The sequence below is a fragment of the Salmo trutta genome, chromosome 3, assembly GCF_901001165.1.
Source record: "Salmo trutta chromosome 3, fSalTru1.1, whole genome shotgun sequence".
In the NCBI taxonomy this organism is placed as follows: Eukaryota; Metazoa; Chordata; class Actinopteri; order Salmoniformes; family Salmonidae; genus Salmo; species Salmo trutta.
Window position 1 is genome coordinate 26,732,180 of NC_042959.1, and position 25,202 is coordinate 26,757,381.

Below are 25,202 nucleotides of genomic sequence, written 5' to 3' on the forward strand. Positions count from 1 at the left end.
TGTGCCTGATTGGAAGTCACACGGCCAAAATTAATGAAACAACACAAACACACAGACTCTTCTGCCACGTCCTGACCCAACTACACCCTCTACTGGTCAGGACCCTTAAAGGTGCTAACCCCGGAAGCACCTTTAAAACAGAACCCAAAAACAAAAGCAACCCCAAACAACAAAACAAAATTTCCCCTCTACTAAAGGGAGGGAAGGGAGGGTGGCTGCCGTCAACGACGGCACTTTGCTACACCCACCCTCCCCAACCCACCTATATCAGGAGGTGGCTCCGGTTCTGGCCTTTCCCGGCAGTCGGGCCACTCTGGCAACTCGGGGCAGTCTGGCAACTCGGGACTGTCTGGGCAGTCCGGCAACTCGGGGCAGTCCGGCAGCTCGGGGCAGTCTGGCCGCTCCGGCAGCTCTGGGCAGTCTGGCCGCTCCGGCAGCTCTGGGCAGTCTGGCCGCTCCGGCAGCTCTGGGCAGTCTGGCCGCTCCGGCAGCTCTGGGCAGTCTGGCCGCTCCGGCAGCTCTGGGCAGTCTGGCCGCTCCGGCAGCTCTGGGCAGTCTGGCCGCTCCGGCAGCTCTGGGCAGTCTGGCCGCTCCGGCAGCTCTGGGCAGTCTGGCCGCTCCGGCAGCTCTGGGCAGTCTGGCCGCTCCGGCAGCTCTGGGCAGTCTGGCCACTCCGGCAGCTCTGGGCAGTCTGGCCACTCCGGCAGCTCTGGGCAGTCTGGCCACTCCGGCAGCTCTGGGCAGTCTGGCCACTCCGGCAGCTCAGGGCAGTCTGGCCACTCCGGCAGCTCAGGGCAGTCTGGCCACTCCGGCAGCTCAGGGCAGTCTGGCCACTCCGGCAGCTCAGGGCAGTCTGGCCACTCCGGCAGCTCAGGGCAGTCTGGCCACTCCGGCAGCTCAGGGCAGTCTGGCCACTCCGGCAGCTCAGGGCAGTCTGGCCACTCCGGCAGCTCAGGGCAGTCTGGCCACTCCGGCAGTTCAGGGCAGTCTGGCCACTCCGGCAGTTCAGGGCAGTCTGGCCACTCCGGCAGTTCAGGGCAGTCTGGCCACTCCGGCAGTTCAGGGCAGTCTGGCCACTCCGGCAGTTCAGCGCAGTCTGGCCACTCCGGCAGTTCAGCGCAGTCTGGCCACTCCGGCAGTTCAGCGCAGTCTGGCCACTCCGGCAGTTCAGCGCAGTCTGGCCACTCCGGCAGTTCAGCGCAGTCTGGCCACTCCGGCAGTTCAGCGCAGTCTGACCTCTCTGACGACTTGACTGGCGGGCAGCTCTGACGACTGTTGACTGGCGGGCAGCTCTGACGACTGTTGACTGGCGGGCAGCTCTGACGACTGTTGACTGGCGGGCAGCTCTGACGACTGTTGACTGGCGGGCAGCTCTGACGACTGTTGACTGGCGGGCAGCTCTGACGACTGTTGACTGGCGGGCAGCTCTGACGACTGTTGACTGGCGGGCAGCTCTGACGACTGTTGACTGGCGGGCAGCTCTGTCGACTGTTGACTGGCGGGCCGCACTGACGACTGTTGACTGACGAGGCTGGGTTCACGCACTTGAAGCCTGGTGCGTGGTGCTGGTACTGGGCGTGCCCGATTGTGACCACGCACCTCCATGCTAGTGCGGGGAGCTGGCCTGGGGCTCCATTCTTGCCCCGCAACACTCCCCTTGTGCCCCCCCCTAAAAAAATTCTTGGGGGTGCCTCTCGGTCTCCCTTACCTCGCCAGCCTTCTTCCGCTGCTTGGTCGTGTGTTGGTGGGGAATTCTGTCACAGTTGTCTTCAGTGAAATAGGACCAAGGCGCAGCGGAAGTATGGATACTCATATTTTTTAATGTTCAAAAGAAAGGAGTAGAGCATCCACTTGAAACAAACAATACTCACAACAGCGTGGCATGCTCAAACAAAACACAGCAGTGCACACAACAATTCCCCACAACCCCAAAAGGCAAAGTAGGCCACTTATGTGTGACTCCCAATCAGCCACAAGCCTCTACAGCTGTGCCTGATTGGAAGTCACACGGCCAAAATTAATGAAACAACACAAACACACAGACTCTTCTGCCACGTCCTGACCCAACTACACCCTCTACTGGTCAGGACGTGACACTAGCAAGGGCAATGATCACAAGTCAGTCATAAACTACCCTATTAGCCACGTTATCTACTGATGTAACTATTTATTTAGCGAGCTGAAAACACAGCGCCTAACTTCAGCTAGTTACTGTTAGCTGCTGGGGAATGTCATGTCGTTGGACGAGTGGGTGAGTGGCTGAATTTTTATCCCCATATAGTTTTTCTGTGGCTACAGCTAGGGATGCAGGTTGGTTAGCTAGCAAGAAATGTGAACTAATCAATAGGACTGTAAAGTTCCCAAATGTAAGAGGACTCCCGTGCTGTTTACATATTTGCAGAAATCCATTCAGCTGTGTTTTGTGGCTTTTGGCTGAATGCGTTCTAATGATCTAAAGTTGCACTGTTGCATATATATATATATATATATATACACACACAGTGTTGCTTGAAAGTATATGAACCCCTTGTGCAATTACATGAATTTTTTTTTACCATGAAATCTTAATTTAATCATTTTTGATCTGACATAAGAGGTTTATCTTTACCAACACCATACGTTGGTGTAGAGCAGGGTTTCCCAAACTTACTCCTCAGGACCCCAAGTGGTGAACGTTTTGGTTTTTGCGCTAACACTAAACCGCTTCAAATAATCAAAGCTTGATGATTAGTTAATTATTTGAATCAGCTGTGTAGTTCTAGGTCAAAAACAAAAACTTGCACCCCTTGGGTTCCCGAGGACCAAGTTTGGGAAACTCTGGTAGAGAGGAAATCATGCATGTAGTAGAAAAACTCAATTACAAAATCATTAGTGTAGGTGCAAAAATAAGTGAACCCCAAGTTGCATTGGTTAAATCAAGTAGGTAAGTAGAATCAGGTGAGTAAATAATTGGGAACCAAATGAACCAATCAAAGGAGAGATCGTTAGGAAAGAGTTTGGGCGGGACTCTGATAAATAGAGATAAGAAACCTGGTCAGTTTGGTGTTACCCATCCAGGTGAATGCAAAGCACACCATGCCGAGACGAAAGGAGATCTCAGAGGAGATCAGGATGAGAGTAGTGAGATCTCATCAGTCTGGGGAAAGCTATAAAATCATCTCAAAAAGATTTGAGCTCCATCAGTCAACTTTTTACAAATGGAAAATGGAGAGGAGAGCACAATGACAGCAACTCGGCCTAGAAGTGGACACCCTTCCAAAATATCCCCAAGAGCCTCAAGAACAATAGTAAATCAGGTAAAAGCCAACCCAAACATAACATCTAGAGATTTGCAGACCTCCCTTGCTGCATCTCCGGTAACTGTGCTTCAACAATAAGAACAATGAATCGAAATGCCATCCATGGGAGGGTTTGCTAGGAAAAAGCCTCTGCTGTCAAAAAAGAACCAAACTGCCCATTTTAACTTTACTAGAGACTACCTGGAGAAACCTGAAGGTTACTGGAAGTCTATTGTCTGGACCGATGAGTCCAAAATTAACCTTTTTGGTCACAATCAACATCGCTATGTTTGGTGAAAACCCAATACTGCCTACCACCAAAATAACCTTACCCCAACAGTCAAGCATGGCGGTGGGAATGTCAAGATCTGGGGCTGCTTTCCTCCTCTGGACCTGGATGACTCCACATCATTAAGGGAACCATGAATTCTGAGGTATTACCAGGAGATTCTGGAACAGAACGTCAGGCCATCAGTCAAGGAGCTAAAGCTGGGGTGAAAATAAGATTTTCCAACAAGACAACGACCCAAAGCTGTCAAGCAAATCTACCAAAGAACGTCTCCGGAGAAAGAAGTTTTGGATTGGCCAAGTCAAAGTACTGACCTAAATCCAATTGAGATGCTGTGGCAGGACCTGAAGCGGGCAGTTCATGCGAGACACCCCTCACACCTCAATTGGCTGAGTTCTATAAGGAGGAGTGGGCAAAAATCCCTCAAAACATTTGTCAGAGACCGAATACTGGCTATAGGAGACATTTACTCTAAATTATCGCTGCTAATGGAGGTGCCACAAGCTATTGACTGAAGGGGTTCACATTTTTTGGACATATCAAATCTGAGTTTCTGTTAAATAAACCTATTTTGTTAAATGAACAATGAAAATGTATTAAAAAAAATTTGTTTCTGTCATTTCCTTGGAATGTATTACGAATTGGGGTTTGGATAAGGATTTAATGTTTATTTTAATATTTTATTGCAAAATAATGACCAGCCCTGTAGGATTCACATACTTTTAAGCAGCACTATATAAATACACACACACAGTGCATTCAGAAAGAATTCAGACCACTTTACTTTTTCCACATTTTATTACGTTACAGCCTTATTCTAAAATGTATTAAATAATTTTTTCCCCCTCATCAATCTGCACACTACCCCATTATGACAAAGCAAAAACAGTTTTTTTGAAATGTTTCAAATGTATTAAAAATGGAAATATCACATTTTTCCTAATTATTCAGACCCTTTCCTCAGTACTTTGTTGAAGCACCTTTGGCAGCGATTACAGCCTCGAGTCTTCTTGGGTATGAAGTTACAAGTTTGGCACACATGTATTTGGGGAGTTTGTCAAATTTTTCTCTGCAGATCCTCTCAAGCTCTGTCAGGTTGGATGGGGAGTGTTGCTGCAAAGCTATTTTCAGGTCTCTCCTGAGATGTTCGATCGTGTTCAAGTCCGGGCTCTGGCTGGGCCACACAAGGACTTGTCCCGACGCCACTCCTGCGTTGTCTTGGCTGTGTGCTTAGGGTCGATGTCCTGTTGGAAGGTGAATTTATGCCCCAGTCTGAGTTCCTGAGTGCTAGGGAGCTGGTTTTCATCAAGGATCTCTCTGTACTTTGCTCTGTTCATCTTTCCCTCGATCCTGACTGGACAGTGTGGGCAGCCTAGCGGGTGAGAACATTGGGCCGGTAACAGAAAGGTCTCTGGTTTGAATCCCTGAGCCGACTAGGTGAAAAATCTGCCGATGTGCCTTGTGCAAGGCATTCAACCCTAATTTCTCATGTAAGTTGCTCTGGATAAAAGCGTCTGCTAAGTGACTAAAATGAAGAAAGAAATATGTAAATGTAGTCTCCCAGATCCTTCCACTGAAGACATCCCCACAGCATGATGCTGCCAACACCATGCTTCACTGTAGGGATGGTGCCAGGTTTCCTCCAGATGTTACGCAGTAGTGTAAAGCACCTAAGTAAAAATATTTTAAAGTAGAACTGAAGTAGTTTTTGGGGGTATTTTTACTTTACTATTTAGATTTTTTGACAACTTGTACTCTTACTTCACTACATTCCTAAAGAAAATGATGTACTTTTTACTCCATACATTTTCCCTGACACCCAAAAGTACTCATTACATGTTGAATGCATAGCAGGACAGGAAAATTATCCAATTCATGCACTTATCAAGAGAACACATGGTCATCCCTACTGCCTCTGATCTGGCAGACTCACTAAACACAAATACATATTTTGTAAATGATGTCTGAGTGTTGGAGTGTTCCCCTGGCTATCCAGAAATTTTTTAAACAAGAAAATGTCTGCTTTGCTTAATATAAGGAATTTGAAATGAATTTGAAATGATTTATACTTTTACTTTTGATACTTTAGTATATTTTAGTAATTGCATTTACTTTTGATACTTAAGTATATTTACAACCCAATACTTTTAGACTTTTACTCAAGTAGTATTTTACTGGGTGACATTCACTTTTACTCGAGTAACTTTCTATTAAGTTATCTATACTTTTATTCAAGTATGACAATTGGGTACGTTTTCCACCACTTACGTTATGCTTGGCATTCAGACCAAAGAATCTTGTTTCTCATGGTCTGAGAGTCTTTAGGGGCCTTTTGGCAAACTCCAAGCAAGCTGTCATGTGCCTTTTACTGAGGAGTGGCTTCCGTCTGGCCACTCTACCACGAAGGCCTGATTGGTGGAGTGCTGCAGAGATGGTTGTCCTTCTGCAAGGTTCTCCCATCTCCACAGAAGAACTCTGGAGCTCTTTCAGCGTGACCATTGGGTTCTTGGTGACCTCCCTGACCAAGGCCCTTCTCCCCCAATTGCTCAGTTTGGCAGGGTGGTCAGCTCTAGGAAGAGTCTTCGTGGTTCCACTATTCTTCCATTTAAAAATGGAGGCCACTGTGTTCTTGCGGACCTTCAATGCTGCGGAATTTTTGGTACCCTTCCCCAGATCTGTGCATCGACACAATCCTGTCTCGGAGCTCTACGGACAATTCCTTCAACCTCATGGCTTGGGTGTTGCTCTGACACGCACTGTCAACTGTCAGGTATGACCATATCATGTCCAATCAATTGAATTTACCACAGGTGGATTCCATTCCAGTTGTAGAAACATCTCAAGGATGATCAATGGAAACAGGATGCACCTGAGCTCAATTTCGAATCTCATAGCAAACGGTCTGAATACTTATGTAAATAAGGTATTATTTTTATTTTTTTACTATACAATTGAAAAAATGTCTTTCGCTTTGTCATTATGGGGTAGTGTGTGTAGATTGATGAGAAATGTTTTATTTAATCAATTTTGATTAAATAAAACATTTCTCATATATAGTCTTATTCGTGCCCATCTCTGTGAACTAACCCATTGCCGTGGCCGCAGGGATGGCACAGTGCAAGAAGATAGGGCGTGTGTCTAAGATGCACAATGCACATCTCTCTCCAGACTGCGCTCTCTCCCGCCAATTTGTGCACATTCATTGTTTCATAACTTCATTGTGTGAATTGTTTGCATTTTATTGTTAGTGTCCATCAATTCCCCATTACATACACTATATATACAAAAGTATGTGGACACCCCTTCAAATTAGTGCATTCAACTATTTCAGCCACACCCGTTGCTGACAGATGTATAAAATCGAGCAAACAGCCATGCAATCTCCATAGACAAACATTGGCAGTAGAATGGCCCGTACTGAAGAGCTCAGTGACTTCCAATGTGACACCGTCATAAGACGCCACCTTTCCAACAAGTTAGTTTGTCAAATTTGTGCCCTGCTAGAGCTTCCCCGGTCAACTGTAAGTGCTATTATTGTGAAGTGGAAACGTCTAGGAGCAACAACGAGTCAGGCGCGAAGTGGTAGGCCACACAAGCTCACAGAACGAGACTGCCGAGTACTGAAGCGCGTAAAAATTGTCTGTCCTCGGTTGCAACACTAACTACTGAGTTCTAAACTGCCTCTGGAAACAACATCAGCACAAGAACTGTTCGTCGGGAGCTTAATGAAATGGGTTTCCATGACCGAGCAGCGCACACAAGCCTAAGATCACCATGGGCAATGCCAAGCATGGGCGCAAGTGATGTAAAGCCATTTGACTCTGGAGCAGTGGAAACCTGTTCTCTGGAGTGATGAATCACACTTCATCATCTGGCAGTCCGGCGGACGAAACTGGGTTTGGCGGATGTAAAGTTTGGTGTAGGAGGAATAATGGCCTGGGGCTGTTTTCATGGTTTGGGCCCCTTAATTCCAGTGAAAGGAAATATTAAAGCTACAGCATACAATGACATTCTAGACAATTCTGTGCTTCCAACTTTTGGGGAAGGCCCTTTCCTGTTTCAGCATGACAATGCCCTGTGCACAAAATTGTATTTATTTTTATTTCACCTTTATTTAACCAGGTAGGCAAGTTGAGAACAAGTTCTCATTTACAATTGCGACCTGGCCAAGATAAATGAGGTCCATACAGAAATGGTTTGTCGAGATTGGTGTGGAAGAATTTGACTGGCCTGCACAGAGCCCTGACCCCATCGAACACTTTTGGGATGAATTGGAACGCCGACTTCAAGCCAGGCCTAATCGCCCAACATCAGTGCCCAACATCAAGTCCCTGCAGCAATGTTCCAACATCTAGTGGAAAGCCTTCCCAGAAGAGTGGAGGCTATTATAGCAGCAAAGGGTGACCAACTCCATATTAATGTGCGCCTGTCGATGTTGAGTAAGGACGCACACCTGATTATGCATAGAAGTAGGTTCATAGGCTACCTGGCCTGCACGCAAATGTAGGAATATAAATGTGCCCATTTTGCAATGTAACAGTATTTCTGATTTGGCATAACGCACCACCACTAATGAGCTGTGGAGCTTCTCAAAGTAATGTTTTCTTCACCTCAAACTGCAAGCAAACAAAGTCTGTTTTAACATCCACTGAGATTCACAATAGTTCCTCAATGTATTTGAAAATCTTGAAAATATAAAATCTTTCCACTCAGCGTGAAAGGAAAAATGTCATGCTCTGATCCAGTGGGAACAACATGAAATAGGCCTACCTGATTACTTCTTATCCCTTGCGTAAATTAGCCTACAGCTGTGTTTGTCCTGAGCTCATTGGAGCGGGAAATTCTTGAGGGCCCAAAATATTTTATACTATGTTGCAAGTTTGCTAGCGCAAGCGTCGGGCCAGACCCAAGTTAATAGTTGATACGTTTCAAGTTAGTTGCAGACAGGCCATGCATAGGCAATGTGATTTATAGGATATTCATTTTTATCAGAATATTTTCTATCTGCAGGCTGCAATGTTTTTATTTGTGGCTTTATAGGGTATTTCTACATAGTTGGCAATGGCAATAGAAGTTACTATTTAGGTTCACCATTTTCATTTAGATTTGGATATCATTTTTATTATCCACATGACAATGATTTTGAGATACGAAGACGTTATTATGAATGAAATTAAACTGTTCACCCAATGTGGTATGGATCTGCTATTTTTTTAAATACTTTAGAACCAGAATCCCCATCAGAAGCTAGCCAGCTAACTAGCTACTAGCTAGTAGTCAGTTAGCCACTGCTAGCGGTCATCACCGTTAACGCGGTCATCAGCCGCCTCAGCACGGTCAATTCCTGCCAGTCTGCACAGCGCGATATCAACCCAGAGCATATCTGCTTTTTCTCTAACACATCTCCGGATTCCTACCGCAAGCTCTGAACCTTTACTCTGGATCATCGCAGCTAGCTAGCTGCTATCCGAATTGCTACTCTTGGCTAATGTCTCTGTCCCGAAGTAAGCACCAGTTAGCCTGGAGCTAGGCTCGAGCTAGGCCCATCTCTCGGCTAGCCGAAGAGATCCATCAGACAATTCCTGGATTTCAATACCTCTTTTGGCAATTGGCCTGGACCCTTTGTGCCGACACGGAGACCCGCCAATCCATCACAGCTGGTCTGCCGACTTTCAACAGGGGTTTCAACAGGCTCTTCCGTTGCGACGTCCCCCTGAGGACCATCTGCTAGCCTGCTAGCCCCGGCCTGCGAGCTGTCTGAATCGCCATGTCTTCAGCTCGCCTAGCTACTCACTGGACCCTTTGATCACTCGGCTACACATGCCTCTCCCTAATGTCAATATGCCTTGTCTATTGCTATTTTGGTTAGTTATTTTTGTCTTATTTCACTGTAGATCCTCCAGCCCTGCTCAATATGCCTTAGCTAGCCCTTTTGTTCCACCCCCCACACATGCGGTGACCTCACCTGGCTTAAATAGCGCCTCTAGAGACAAAACCTCTCTAATCGTCACTCAATGCCTAGGTTTACCTCCACTGTACTCACATCCTACCATGCCCTTCTCTGTACATCATGCCTTGAATCTATTCTTCCGCGCCCAGAAATCTGCTCCTTTTACTCTCTGTTCCGAACGCACTAGACGACCAGTTCTTATAGCCTTTAGCCGTAACCTTATCCTACTCCTCCTCTGTTCCTCTGGTGATGTAGAGGTTAATCCAGGCCCTGCAGCCCTCAGCATCACTCCCATTCCACAGGTGCTCTCATTTGTTGACTGTAACTGTAAAATCCTTGGTTTCATGCATGTTAACATTAGAAGCCTACTACCTAATTTTGTTTTATTCACTGCTTTAGCACACTCCGCCAACGCGGGAGTCCAAGCCGTGTCTGAATCCTGGCTTAGGAAGGCCATCAAAAATCCTGACATTTCCATCCCTAACTATAACATTTTCCGACAAGATAGAACTGCCAAAGGGGGTGGAGTTGCAATCTACTGCAGAGATAGCCTGCAGAGTTCTGTCATACTTTCCAGGTCTGTGCCCAAACAATTCGAGCTTCTACTTTTAAAAATCCACCTTTCCAGAAACAAGTCTCTCACCGCTGCCGCTTGTTATAGACCCCCTTTAGCCCCCAGCTGTGCCCTGGACACCATATGTGAATTGATCGCCCCCCATCTATCTTCCGAGTTCGTACTGTTAGGTGACCTAAACCCCGGCCGTCCTACAATCTAAGCTAGATGCCCTCAATCTCACACAAACTATCAAGGAACCTTCCAGGTACAACCCTAAATCCGTAACCATATCATCCTGACCAACGTGCCCTCTAAATACACTTCTGCTGTCTTCAACCAGGATCTCAGCGATCACTGCCTCATTGACTGCGTCCGTAATGGGTCCGTGGTCAAACGGCCACCCCTCATCACTGTCAAACGCTCCCTAAAACATTGCAGCGAGCAGGCCTTTCTAATAGACCTGGCCCAGGTATCCTGGAAGGATATTGACCTCATCCCGTCAGTAGAGGATGCCTGGTTGCTCTTCAAAAGTGCTTTCCTCGCCATCTTAAATAAGCATGCCCCATTCAAAAAAGATAGAACTAAGAACAGATATAGCCCTTGAGTTACCCCAGACTTGACTGCCCTTGACCAGCACAAAATCATCCTGTGACGTTCTGCATTAGCATCGAATAGCCCCCGTGATATGCAACTTTTCAGGGAAGTCAGGAACCAATACACTCAGTCAGCTTTTTCAAACAGAAATTTGCTTCCTGTAGCACTAATTTCAAAAGGTTTTTGGACACAGTAAAGTCCATGGAGAATAAGAGCACCTACTCCCAGCTGCCCACTGCACTGAAGATAGGAAACACTGTCACCATCGATAAATCTACGATAATCGATCATTTCAATAAGCATTTTTCTACGGCTGGCCATGCTTTCCACCTGGCTACCCCTACTCCGGCCAACATCTCAGCAACCCCTGCAGCAACTTGCCCAAGCCCCCCCGCCCTTCTCTTTCACCCAAATCCAGATAGCTGATGTTCTGAAAGAGCTGCAAAATCTGGATCCCTACAAATCAGCTGGACTAGACAATCTGGACCCTCTCTTTCTAAAATGATCAGCCGAAATTGTTACAACCCCTATTACTAGCCTGTTCAACCTCTCTTTCGTATCGTCTGAGATACCCAAAGATTGGAAAGCTGCCACGGTCATCCCCCTCTTCAAAGGGGGAGACACTCTAGACCCAAACCGTTACAGACCTATATCCATCCCGCCCTGCCTTTCTAAAATCTTCGAAAGCCAAGTTAACAAATAGTTCACCAACCATTTCGGTCCCACCATACCTTCTCCACTATGCAATCTGGTTTCCGAGCTGGTCATGGGTGCACCTCAGCCAAGCTCAAGGTCCTAAACAATATCATAACCACCATCGATAAAAGACAGTACTGTGCAGACGTCTTCATCGGCCTGGCAAAGGCTTTCGACTCTGTCAATCACCACATTCTTATCGGCAGACTCAACAGCCTTGGCTTCTCAAATGACTGCCTCGCCTGGTTCACCAACTACTTCTCAGATCGAATTCAGTGTGTCAAATTGAAAGGCCTGTTGTCTGGACCTCTGGAAGTTTCTATGGGGGTGTCACAGGGTTCAATTCTCAGGCCAACTATTTTCTCTGTATATATCAATGATGTCGCTCTTGCTGCTGGTGATTCTCTGATCCACCTCTACGCAGACGATACCTTCTTTGGACACTGTGCTAACAAACCTCCAGACGAGCTTCAACGCCATACACCACTCCTTCCGTGGCCTCAAACTGCTTTTAAATGCTAGTAAAACTAAGTGCATGCTCTTCAACCGATCGCTGCCCGCACCCTCCCGCCCGACTAGCATCACTACTCTGGACGGTTCTGACATAGAATATGTGGACAACTACAAATACCTAGGTGTCTGGTTAGACTGTAAACTCTCCTTCCAGACTCACATTAAGCATCTCCAATCCAAAATGAAATCTAGAATTGGCTTCCTCCTATTTCGCAACAGAGCCTCCTTCACTCATGCTGCCAAACATTCCCCTTGTAAAACTGACTACCCTACCGATCCTTGACTTTGGCGATGTCATTTAGAAAATAGCCTCCAACACTCTACTCAGCAAACTGGATGTAGTCTATCACAGTGCCATCCATTTTGTCACCAAAGCCCCATATACTACCCACCACTGCGACCTGTATGCTCTCATTGGCTGGCCCTCACTACATATTCGTCGCCAAACCCACTGGCTCCAGGTCATCTATAAGTCCTTGCTAGGTAAATCCCCGCCTGATCTCAGCTCACTGGTAACCATAGCAACACCCACCCGTAGCATGCACTCCAGCAGGTATATTTCACTGGTCATCCCCAAAGCCAACACTTCTCTTGGCTGCCTTTCCTTCCAGTTCTCTGCTGCCAATGACTGGAACTAATTGCAAAAATCACTGAAGCTGGAGTCTTATATCTCCCTCTCTAACTTTAAGCATCAGCTGTCAGAGCAGCTTACCGATGATTGTACCTGTACACAGACAATCTGTAAATAGCACACCCAACTACCTCATCCCCATATTATTACTTACCCTCCTGCTTTTTTGCACCCCAGTATCTCTACTTGCACATCATCATCTGCACATCTATCGCTCCAGTGTTAATGCTAAATTGTAATTATTTCGCCTCTATGACCTATTTATTGCCTACCGCCTTACTCTTCTACATTTGCACACACTGTACATAGATTTTTCTATTATTTTTCTATTGTGTTATTGACTGTACATTTGTTTATGTGTTGTGGTTTTTGTCGCACTGCTTTGCTTTATCTTGGCCAGGTCGCAGTTGTAAATGAGAACCTGTTCTCAACTAGCCTACCTGGTTAAATAACTGTGAAATATATATATATATTTTTAAATAACATAGTTTTGATGTCTTCACTGTTATTTTACAATGTAGAAAATAGTAAAAATAAAGAATAACGCTTGAGTGAGTAGGTGTGTCCAAACTTTTGACTGGTACTGTACATGTTTCCTCAACTTGTCATTGGTCAAAGACGACAAAACAAAATCAACAAGAATCTATTAGGCAAATACTTAAATGCAGAAAAGAATGTCTGTGGTAAACACAGGCTTGAGAGATCTTATATGTTTTCTTCTATGAGATAATATCAGTCAGTTACCACAAGCTTTATGAATGATGCTCGTTTTGATTACATAAATGCTTCAAAATTCACAAAAAGTGACGTTAGCTAATGAAGATGATCTCATAGAACAACACGTATAAGATCTCCTAAGCCTGTGTTTACCATAGACCTTAGTTTCTACATTTACCCCCCCCCCCCCCCCCCCCCCCCCCACACACACACAAAAAAAACATTATCTCCCCCATAGGCTTTGGCCAACAAGCCATGGCGGAGTTAGCCTCCGTTAGTGCCTACAAAAATACACCATTACTATTGCTCTCTTGGAGACTTCAGCTGAACGCTTCATAAAAGAAATGAAGGACTTTTCACACTGTATGTATACAGAGGTGAATTGGTAACTATGCTGGAATGAACAATACTAGCATTTTGTCGAAGAGGAGTAAAGAAAGTACAGAAAAGCATTTATAGTATAAAGCAATGGGTATCTCAGAAGTCCAAACATTTCTAAAGCTCAAACAACTGCATCTCCACAACCCACAAGTCTCTGCAAGTAGAAAACAATTTCTGACATTTTCTGATAAACTGCACAGTTTATCAAGATCTTTTTTGGCATAAAGCTATTCTGCCCACAATTCATATCTCCATGGGATCCCCCCTCCCCCCTGCAGTAGCAAGGACTAATGGATTGGTTGACTGGATTTACTGAATGTGGGCTTTTAAACAAAGCGTTTTTTTCTCAAGAAGGAAGACTAAATGTATGTATAAATGGCTACTACAACTTAGCAGTAACTTGATTCAAGGTGAAAACAGGCAAATTAGTTGGCTGCAACTTAGCAGTAACTTGATTCAAGGTGAAAACGGCAAATTAGTTGGCTTACAGACAGACAAAAGGGGAATCTGGTAGTGAGTTAATGGATGTTGCAAAATCTATTTTCTGCAGACATCCTAGAAAAGGGAGAGGTCTAGAGCTGTCATAAACAGTGCTCTGTAGACAGTTCATTCAATACAAGGTAAAGACAGGAGTGGTTAGCCTATACAATTCAATAACCTACACAAAAACAACTTATTTTGTGCTTTGGAATTCATCTATTTTAAACAAAGCAAAAAAAAATAAACATGAGTCCAATTTGGCATAACCAGAAAATGTATTTAAATGTGCTTTTAAGCTATTTAAGATAGTTGATTGATCACAAACAGGTTTATTCCCTACACTAACCCCTGAAATGATATAACTTTCTAAGTGCTAAGGTATGCATTCCTGGCCAGGCAGGCTGCCAGTAATTCAACAATGTCAGTGGAATCTGAAATTTCATCCCGCCAACTCCCAGACCAATTTTTATTTTATTTGATTAAACCTTTATTTTGACAGGGAGTCAATGCTGAGACCCAAGGTCTCTTTTCCAGATGATCCCTGTATAGCACCACAATACACATCAAAATACATACAATAAACACATGAAACTACACATTCATACACACATTAAACTAGACGTTATTATACACAACAACACACAAAAAGCTAAACAAAATCATAAAAAAACAGACACATTCTTCAGTAAAAAAGTTCCCTAAGATCCGTCTGAAATGCCCTAGAGGCACCAATTCCTCCAATTTTAAAGTGCATTCTAGATCATTCCACACACAACGGATCTACCTAACTCCCTTGACATCAAAGGAGTCTCCAGAGTTAATCAACCCTTGAACGGGTTTGATCACTTTTCATTTTAAATCTTAACAGTGATGTTAGGTAAGTCAGAAGTTTGTGGAGTAGGCTTTTGTAAATAAAAAGAGTGTAATGATGTGATCTACGTGACTTCAAAGCGGTCCAGACAATCTTTTGGTAAAGAATACAGTGATGAGTGATACAACTGTCTCCAGTGATAAAACGGCATCCAGGGGTTTAATAGTAGAGGCAGATTCACTTTGATAAATAGTATCACCATAACCAAGAACAGGTGGAAAGGTTGACTGCACAATCTGCTTCTTGCTGACAAGAGAGAGACCAGATCTGTTTCTGTAAAAAAAAGCCCACTTTAAATCTTAGTTTCTTAACCTCCTACCCATATGTATATACTCCTGTTAAAATTGGACTCTGGGACACGCTACCCAGTACACACACAGCATGGTAAATGTCTGATGAAGCAGCCTGTGGGGACAATGAGAGGGTCTCCTGTATTTCATCCTGATGAGGACACACAAGAAGACATGTGCCAGACAAAGCATACGCAACTTCCTTCCCTCCCATTCACTCCAGTCAGCGCGAGACAGAAGTAGGCATATCCCACACGGCATTGCCAAATTGACATCCTCTGAAAGCACCAAAAAATCTGCCGGGGCTTTCATTTCACATCACTTAGCGACCTCCCCGTTTCCTAATGTGTGCAGCCAATAGCTCAGTTAACATTTAATATGTTCGTCATGCAAACACGCAAAGGGGATCCGATGAACGTGTTTGGGCTATTTGGTGTCATAACACCCCCTCCCATACCCACCGCCCCTGTATGCCAAGTTAAAAGCGACGTGGACAGAGGGGCTGGCTCCAGAATGCTGAGTCATAGCTACAGCCACTGAGACCGTCTCTTTGGCTGTCTGGGGCTGAGCCTGACGCGCCACAGCGGCATCCTTTAAAACGTGGCCTAATCTGCAGTGAGTCTTCCGCAGCCGTGCACCACATGAAGGGCGCGCGGCGCTTTCATCTTCGATTAGTATCCTCTTCTTTCCTCCCCGACTGCCGCTCTGCAGTCCCCAACCTTCTAGCAACAGTACAATAAGTACTGCAAAGTACAAGAAGTACTACAAAGTACAATAAGTACTACAAAGTACAAAAACAGAGTACAGGTACTGATCCAACTTTACAAGAACTGTGCCTTTATAATAATGTATTTGGATGGTAGGCAGATACATAGTTGCACCTGTTTGTGGCATGCAAATAAACTCAGAGTTGAGATGTATTTTCAGGATACCAGCGATGCTATGGTGAATTGCACCAGATGATCATGACACAGGTTTGTGAGGTTAGGACAATCATATACCATGAACATAAGTGTCAGCAGAGTTTCAATACATCCAGATCACTATCCATCATTTATGGAGTTTATGAATTTTGATGTTATTAATAACATCCGAAGCTCCAACTACAGTAGACAAAAAGCAGCATATTGCTGTCAATGTGATTTGTAAAGGCTAGCAACAACCTTGTCATCGCCTTCAGTTCTTGCATGTAAAAAGCTTTAGAGCATTAGCTTGTTATGCTAGCTGTAGGCCTATGTATATAACAATGTTTTTATTTTGTTTTCGGGAGTCAATTCAATTAAGTGGCTAATGTTGATTTGGAGCAAATATAGAACATTTGGAAAAACCTCAATCAACTTTCGAAGCAAAAGGGTCATAAATGCAAGAACACAGACAAAATTCTGCCAAGAAACTCAAACCTGGTTTTCAGATTCAAGCCAGATTCAAGCCACAAGTTCCCTTTGCTACCACGTACAGATTTGCCTGGCAGTTATTCAAACTACTGCACGCTCATTTGGAAATTAGACTTACAAACAAACCCCAAAAGCTCTCACCTAAACAAAAAAGTAATCTGCCCTCTCAGCACATTTCCCAGTGCCTTCAGCTTCTACAGTGCCCACATGACTGAGTTAATTCTAGCTATTTATGTGTGCTCTTTTGTCCTGAGGAAAAAAAAGACATGTTGGGGAGAGAGAGACTGTTGTTGGATAGTTTCAAACAAGGCCTAATTTAATTCCACTGCTAGTGCTCTAGTCAAAACATGGTAGAGGCCATTAATAGAGGGGAAGCATATTGTAGGTAGATCCCCCTCCCTCACAGGTTTTCATGTTGCTGTTGTTCCTATCCAAGATATCCTATTCAAGATATAGCTTACTCTGGTGACTAGAAAAGCACACAATGGTGAATGGAGAGGATGGCAGTGCATAGGATGGAGATGTCAAGCAACGTCTGAACCAGGTTTAATGTATTCACACACAACCAGTGATTACGATCAACATACATGCTTGTTTGGCTTTGACGAGGACAAAGAACTTGGTTAACCTCTCTGGCATTCGCATGCTGGTAAGGTTTTAAAACTGAGTGGGGGCCAAAGGCTCCACCAGTCTTGTTCAGCAACAAACCTTTACCTGGAGGCGGCAGGTAGCCGAGCGGTTAAGAGCGCTGGGCCAGCAACCAAAAGTTAGCTAGTTTGAATCCCAGAGCCGACTAGGTGAAAAATCTGAAGGACGTGCCCTTGAGCAAGACACTTAACCCTTAACCCACTTAACCCTATCCAGAGTAAGTCACTCTGGATAAGAGTGTCTGATAAATGACTAAAATGTAACAAATGAACACACTAGTTTTCCTTTATTGATCAAGAATATAGCCTAGTTATTGGAACACGTTCACCTGAGATGAGTTTTCCACCCACTGTGAAATTATGTCCCTAAAGTCAATTAGGGGAACCATCATTTTGAAAGAATAATACACTTTTTTATATTCCTCCATTACTTGCTTTGCCTATTGTAAATGCCAGTCCGCAAAAATAAAGCGGAGGATCTTGGCTTGGCTACAGATCTTCCACATTCCAAAGTTCTGCAACCTGACAACATCTAGCAGATTGCCAAGGGGCCGTGAGATTATTTGTGTACAACAGCATCCACGACACTTTTACACCTGAGATGGTGATAAGAAATTCTTCAGAGTTCATATTTATTCCACAAACAAAAGGCTGTGGTCTTCATTGGATAACATTTCTGTCTGTTGTCTGAACCAAACCTCAAGCGGTAAAGAAATACCCTTGTTTAGGGCAGGATTAGTTGGCAATGCAGTCTGTGAGAAGCTTTCCATTCCTTTGACACCGACCAGAAATGGACCTCTGTATAGTCCACTGGTTGTCCATGTCCCCATGTTAACCTGTCTTCTATCTCAAAGTTCACAGTCAAGTCCCAGGCATCAATAGTGCCTTATTACTATACTAACTGACACAGGGCTACTTCCTCAACTTCCGTTGGGAAAGGTGTAAAAACCCAAGGGAAATCAATGAGTCTGTTGACCATTTAAAAATTATTTACCTCGCTGAACGTTTGACCTACTTTCCCAGTGTGTGATGTAGAGATGGTGCAATAAGCATCACCAGATGGCCAGACATGAGGCTTGTGTGTTCAACACTGCATTCCATCCATCTGTGTAATAGTATAGACTGGCTGACCCATCCCATGTGTGTAATAGTATAGACTGGCTGACCCATCCCATGTGTGTAATAGTATAGACTGGCTGACCCATCCCATCTGTGTAATAGTATAGACTGGCTGACCCATCCCATCTGTGTAATTGTATAGACTGGCTGACCCATCCCATGTGTGTAATAGTATAGACTGGCTGACCCATCCCATGTGTGTAATAGTATAGACTGGCTGACCCATCCCATCTGTGTAATAGTATAGACTGGCTGACCCATCCCATCTGTGTAATAGTATAGACTGGCTGACCCATCCCATCTGTGTAATAATATAGACTGGCTAACCCATCCCATCTGTGTAATAGTATAGACTGGCTGACCCATCCCATGTGTGTAATAGTATAGACTGGCTAATCCATCCCATGTGTGTAATAGTATAGACTGGCTGACCCATCCCATGTGTGTAATAGTATAGACTGGCTAACCCATCCCATCTGTGTAATAGTATAGACTGGCTGACCAATCCCATCTGTGTAATAATATAGACTGGCTAACCCATCCCATGTGTGTAATAGTATAGACTGGCTGACCCATCCCATCTGTGTAATAGTATAGACTGGCTGACCCATCCCATCTGTGTAATAGTATAGACTGGCTAACCCATCCCATCTGTGTAATAATATAGACTGGCTAACCCATCCCATCTGTGTAATAGTATAGACTGGCTGACCCATCCCATGTGTGTAATAGTATAGACTGGCTAACCCATCCCATCTGTGTAATAGTATAGACTGGCTGACCCATCCCATGTGTGTAATAGTATAGACTGGCTGACCCATCCCATGTGTGTAATAGTATAGACTGGCTGACCCATCCCATCTGTGTAATAGTATAGACTGGCTAACCCATCCCATGTGTGTAATAGTATAGACTGGCTGACCCATCCCATGTGTGTAATAGTATAGACTGGCTGACCCATCCCATCTGTGTAATAGTATAGACTGGCTGACCCATCCCATGTGTGTAATAGTATAGACTGGCTGACCCATCCCATGTGTGTAATAGTATAGACTGGCTGACCCATCCCATCTGTGTAATAGTATAGACTGGCTGACCCATCCCATCTGTGTAATAGTATAGACTGGCTAACCCATCCCATGTGTGTAATAGTATAGACTGGCTAACCCATCCCATGTGTGTAATAGTATAGACTGGCTGACCCATCCCATGTGTGTAATAGTATAGACTGGCTGACCCATCCCATGTGTGTAATAGTATAGACTGGCTGACCCATCCCATCTGTGTAATAGTATAGACTGGCTGACCCATCCCATGTGTGTAATAGTATAGACTGGCTGACCCATCCCATGTGTGTAATAGTATAGACTGGCTGACCCATCCCATGTGTGTAATAGTATAGACTGGCTGACCCATCCCATGTGTGTAATAGTATAGACTGGCCGACCCATCCCATGTGTGTAATAGTATAGACTGGCTGACCAATCCCATCTGTGTAATAGTATAGACTGGCTGACCCATCCCATGTGTGTAATAGTATAGACTGGCTGACCCATCCCATCTGTGTAATAGTATAGACTGGCTAACCCATCCCATCTGTGTAATAGTATAGACTGGCTGACCAATCCCATCTGTGTAATAGTATAGACTGGCTGACCCATCCCATCTGTGTAATAGTATAGACTGGCTAACCCATCCCATCTGTGTAATAGTATAGACTGGCTAACCCATCCCATGTGTGTAATAGTATAGACTGGCTGACCCATCCCATCTGTGTAATAGTATAGACTGGCTAACCCATCCCATGTGTGTAATAGTATAGACTGGCTGACCCATCCCATGTGTGTAATAGTATAGACTGGCTGACCCATCCCATCTGTGTAATAGTATAGACTGGCTAACCCATCCCATGTGTGTAATAGTATAGACTGGCTGACCCATCCCATGTGTGTAATAGTATAGACTGGCTGACCCATCCAATCTGTGTAATAGTATAGACTGGCTGACCCATCCCATGTGTGTAATAGTATAGACTGGCTGACCCATCCCATGTGTGTAATAGTATAGACTGGCTGACCCATCCCATGTGTGTAATAGTATAGACTGGCTGACCCATCCCATCTGTGTAATAGTATAGACTGGCTAACCCATCCCATGTGTGTAATAGTATAGACTGGCTGACCCATCCCATCTGTGTAATAGTATAGACTGGCTGACCCATCCCATGTGTGTAATAGTATAGACTGGCTGACCCATCCCATCTGTGTAATAGTATAGACTGGCTGACCCATCCCATCTGTGTAATAGTATAGACTGGCTGACCCATCCCATGTGTGTAATAGTATAGACTGGCTGACCCATCCCATCTGTGTAATAGTATAGACTGGCTAACCCATCCCATGTGTGTAATAGTATAGACTGGCTGACCCATCCCATGTGTGTAATAGTATAGACTGGCTGACCCATCCCATCTGTGTAATAGTATAGACTGGCTGACCCATCCCATGTGTGTAATAGTATAGACTGGCTGACCCATCCCATCTGTGTAATAGTATAGACTGGCTGACCCATCCCATGTGTGTAATAGTATAGACTGGCTGACCCATCCCATCTGTGTAATAGTATAGACTGGCTGACCCATCCCATCTGTGTAATAGTATAGACTGGCTAACCCATCCCATGTGTGTAATAGTATAGACTGGCTGACCCATCCCATCTGTGTAATAGTATAGACTGGCTGACCAATCCCATCTGTGTAATAGTATAGACTGGCTAACCCATCCCATGTGTGTAATAGTATAGACTGGCTAACCCATCCCATCTGTGTAATAGTATAGACTGGCTGATACGTCTTGCAGACAAGTCGCGCAAGTAACATACACATATGGCAGTTACTTTAAAAATACAGGTTTAAACCCCTTTTAAAGCCCCAGTCTAACAGGTTTATTTAATCCTGTATGTCCAATTGTACTTGTTTCAGATATAGGGCAATCAGTCAAACACTTCAAAGCTGTATGTTCTTCCCTTTGGCCACCTGAGCTTTGGTGCCACTTAAAATAACTGACCTTTCCTTAACCAAGGGCTAGTGGGGACAGTCCCACAGCATGCCACACGAGGGGAAAACAACAACACAAACACTTCATCAATGAGTAGGGGGATAGAGGAGGGTGGGGTTAAGGAAAGTGTTTGAGCAGTGAAAAGGGGAGGGGTGGGGTAAGGCAAGGAGGGGAGAGGAGGGAAGGGGGTGGGGTAGCAGGTTTCACTTACCTCTTGAAAGCCTCAGTGGGGTTTCTCTCACACTCCCCGGGCTGCAGGGCGCTCTGCACCGCTGGCTCATGCACCTTCTCCTCGTAATCCGGCACCAGGCCGCTCCGGCAGATCTGGGCCACCAGGCCTCGGATGAAGCCGCCAAGGCAGAGTGTGTCCGAGTCATCCGCACGGCAAAAATGGAACGCCAGACTCTGCTGCTGCAGCCCCCGATGAGCACCCTGGACTGAGGTGGGCCACAGCAGCTCTGTGCATAGGGCCGTCTTCCCACTCCCAGGCCCTCCCACCAGTAACACCCCCCAGGTGGTGGCCCTCGCAGAGCCTGCTGCAGAACTGCCGCTGGGGTTGGGTGCGCCAGTACCGGAGGCAGAGGACTGCTTGCTGGGAGTGGTGGTCACACCACTCAGGCCATTTGTTTTTTCCCGGATGCAGTGCTGGATCTTGTGGAAGACCCAGTCCCTGCAGTAAAAACGCTTCCCCTGCAGCAAACTGGTTTGGGCCATTTTGAGATACTGCTATTCCGACTATTCTTCATAGGGCTTTCCTTGCCCTCACATTTTCAACCCAGAGTGGGATAACTGTAAATTCGAATATCCATTTTGTTGGCTCCACATGTGCCTTTCCAAGTTGATTGCAGCTGTCCTTAGTGTTGTCATAAAGCCAAAGTGAAACTGAGGCTCCCTTCTGAGAAAACACAGAATGGTTGTGGACAAGAAAACCAGTTTTTGAGACGTCGCTTAATATATGGGGCAAAAAAAGAGTCACAATTGAGGCTTATACTGTACATTTTCCACTAACTTTTTCCATGGCTTTCTCATTGGCTGGACTGAATGCTCAGTGTTATTCCAGGTTTGTTGCTTTAACATGGTGTTGTGCATGACAGGGCACAGTGCTTTGAGTACATCCACTTTCAAACTCAACCACTGCTTGATTAGCCCTGAGAGTCAGTTATTTGTTTCCCTTGATACATTTCAAAGAGAAACTGGAGCAGAGATATTGTTTCCATTACATTTGCCAGAGATGCGTTGGTCTCTCCATAAACATTGAGCGCCTGGTCACTTTCCTGGAATAAACAGTTTGGTGTAAAAAAAAAAAAAAAATCAGATTACAGGTTCAACTTCTATCTAGCAATACAACTACACAGTTCACTCTCATTTCGAAAATGCATAGCATTGGTTTGCTCAATGGGGAGTTTGTTTATAACACTGTAACTAACAAGACATTGCGGATGGTCCTCACACTTGGATTGTGGGCATGGTTTCGTTCAGTTTCTCTAGCCGACTCTCTGATCCTTCTTCCTTCCTATGTGGCTGTGTCGCAAATAATTCACATCCGTCCTGAACGGGGAAAAACTCCAAAATGAGAGGACCCCCTTTCTCTTCCTACTACATCGATGTTCCCTATCCCACAATGCAATAATGACTAAAAGCAATAACCTTAAAGTGTCGGTTTCTATTCAGATCTGTAATACAGGTGGGCGCTATACTGCATAACAGTAATAGGTATATCACTTTAAAACACAAGTATTATGTCCGGTAAATGTTATTATTCACCTTTCTCCAGTTTTGTAGGCACACACTTTATCAAGTAACCATTATAGCCTGCTACAGCGCTCATTTTAGAAAGAAATTACAGAGGTAGTTTTTAACTCATTACTGAAACGCAACGGCAAGAAAAAACCCTACGAATAGGTAGACACAACCACTATTAGGGGTAAACTGTCATAGGTGTCGATGAAACGTGGACCAGACTGGTTAGGCTACACCGTCTTTTGTATGACAAAAAACCTCACCCATTTCAGATAGAATACAATTGAACACCTTTAGTCAATCTAAAAACATACACTATGTAAAGATAATGTCATGCCCATAAACAGCAAATAGGTCAATTAACTGAATGCTGCCCTTAATCTTGTAAAATACAATGCAACTCTTTTTAAAACTTTAAGCAAATGAGTATAACGTTTTTCAATGTTACAGTTTCAAATGTCTCGTATAGCCTACGGCTTCTCACCTCCTGCTGAATCTCCCTTTTCCTTTGGTTTCTGTGTCCGTGGTAAAACCATCTGTCGTCTAACCAAATGCTATGCTTTAAAAGCAATATTTGATTTGCTTAATCGATTTCCAAGCCCCATCTTCCACTTCGTCCATCCGCGTCTTTGCATTATTCTTTATTTAAGCAGCGGCGGTTCCTGCTATCCAACACAGCACCGTAGCCAGTAAACCATTCTCTTCCTCCAAACGCTCTCCAAAATTCCATCCCTCCTTGCATACAGAGCACACACGCAGGATGGACGCAAAGTCTGACGGGAATTGGGGTTTTGGCTCCCCAAGCCGCCATTATAACGGCCTAATAATCGCACAATTTCTGCATTGTAGAACAACAGTAATTAGTCAAAAGTGTTAGCGTTAAAACCAGCTGTTTTCTTTCTTTACATAGATGTATAACAATGCTAATATAGGTCTAATGTTATTACGACAATGTTGCATAGAGGAAAAAGTGACAGTAAAAAATGTTCCAGACAATTTATAATCACTGATGACCATTGAGGTACCGTTAATCATTCAAGGCACTATGGTGAAAAACATTGTTTTCCAACTGGTTGATCACATGGGTGTTTTCAGAACAGAATACAGGAATTATCAGGCTAACTGCCTAAGATCACTGACTATTTGATGAAAGAATGACAAGAATGGTGTTGCAGTTGTAACATGTTGTAATTAAAAACAGTGTCGCTTGTGCCTGCAGATCACACAGAATCAATTAGTGTTTTCATTTCAAAGTAAACACCTTTCCTTCTTGTAAAAGTGTTGTCTGACCCTTACCCTCTGGGGAAGGTATGCTTATAGAGCTGCCCCCAGTGGACATGACAGAGAGAGATAAGCAAATCTATATATTGAACCCAGCCTTTCTCCTGTAATCACACACACGAACACACTCATCTCCCCTCTCTGTCTCCTCCTACATTTACCTCTCACTAATACAGTATGCCATGCAACGGTCTCCACAGAGAAGTGGAGAAGTATGAATCTATGTTTCATCTGGCTGTTCACACGAAAATAACAAAACACAATCACCTCCAATGTACTATTCACTTCATACAGTCAACATTTGCATGGCACTCTTGTGAGAAGAGAGTGGTTGTTATTGTGCACTGCACCCGATTCTAATGTCAGCTGGAGTTTTTGTGTTACGAGCTCATTCCCTTAAGCTGTGGTAAGGCTGCATGTTGCTGTTTATACCATGCACAAACTGCTCAATAGGTGTATCCAACAATGCATTCAAGCCAATCTGCGGAATTTGGGTAATTTTCCCTCTCTGTGCCAGTTAAATACCAACTGGTTAATTTCAGAACAAGACACAGGTCAGGGGGTCATTGTGTGCCATAATGAGGATTCTCGTTTGTAAATATGTCCAATATATTCCGCCTCAATTTGACATCAACAGTTTAACACATTTGGTGTATTAGGTTGGCAGCAGGTTATTTATTTGGGGAAATTAGTGTAGAGAGAGTATCCATGTCTTTGCC

The 25,202-nt window shown here is 44.5% G+C and overlaps 1 protein-coding gene across 1 annotated transcript in view; it reads right to left on the reverse strand.

The window, feature by feature from the left end:
• Nucleotides 1–24,442, reverse strand: part of LOC115171320 (ankyrin repeat domain-containing protein 50-like) — a 43,320-nt gene extending 18,878 nt beyond the window's left edge. The window contains exons 1-2 of the mRNA XM_029728028.1: nucleotides 23,687–24,442; nucleotides 21,674–22,736 (exon numbers count right to left, since the gene is read on the reverse strand). Coding sequence (XP_029583888.1) covers nucleotides 21,674–22,176 — 503 coding nt within the window. The 5' untranslated portion in view covers nucleotides 22,177–22,736; nucleotides 23,687–24,442. The remainder of the gene's footprint in view (nucleotides 1–21,673; nucleotides 22,737–23,686) is intronic.
• Between the last annotated feature and the right edge of the window lie 760 nt (nucleotides 24,443–25,202).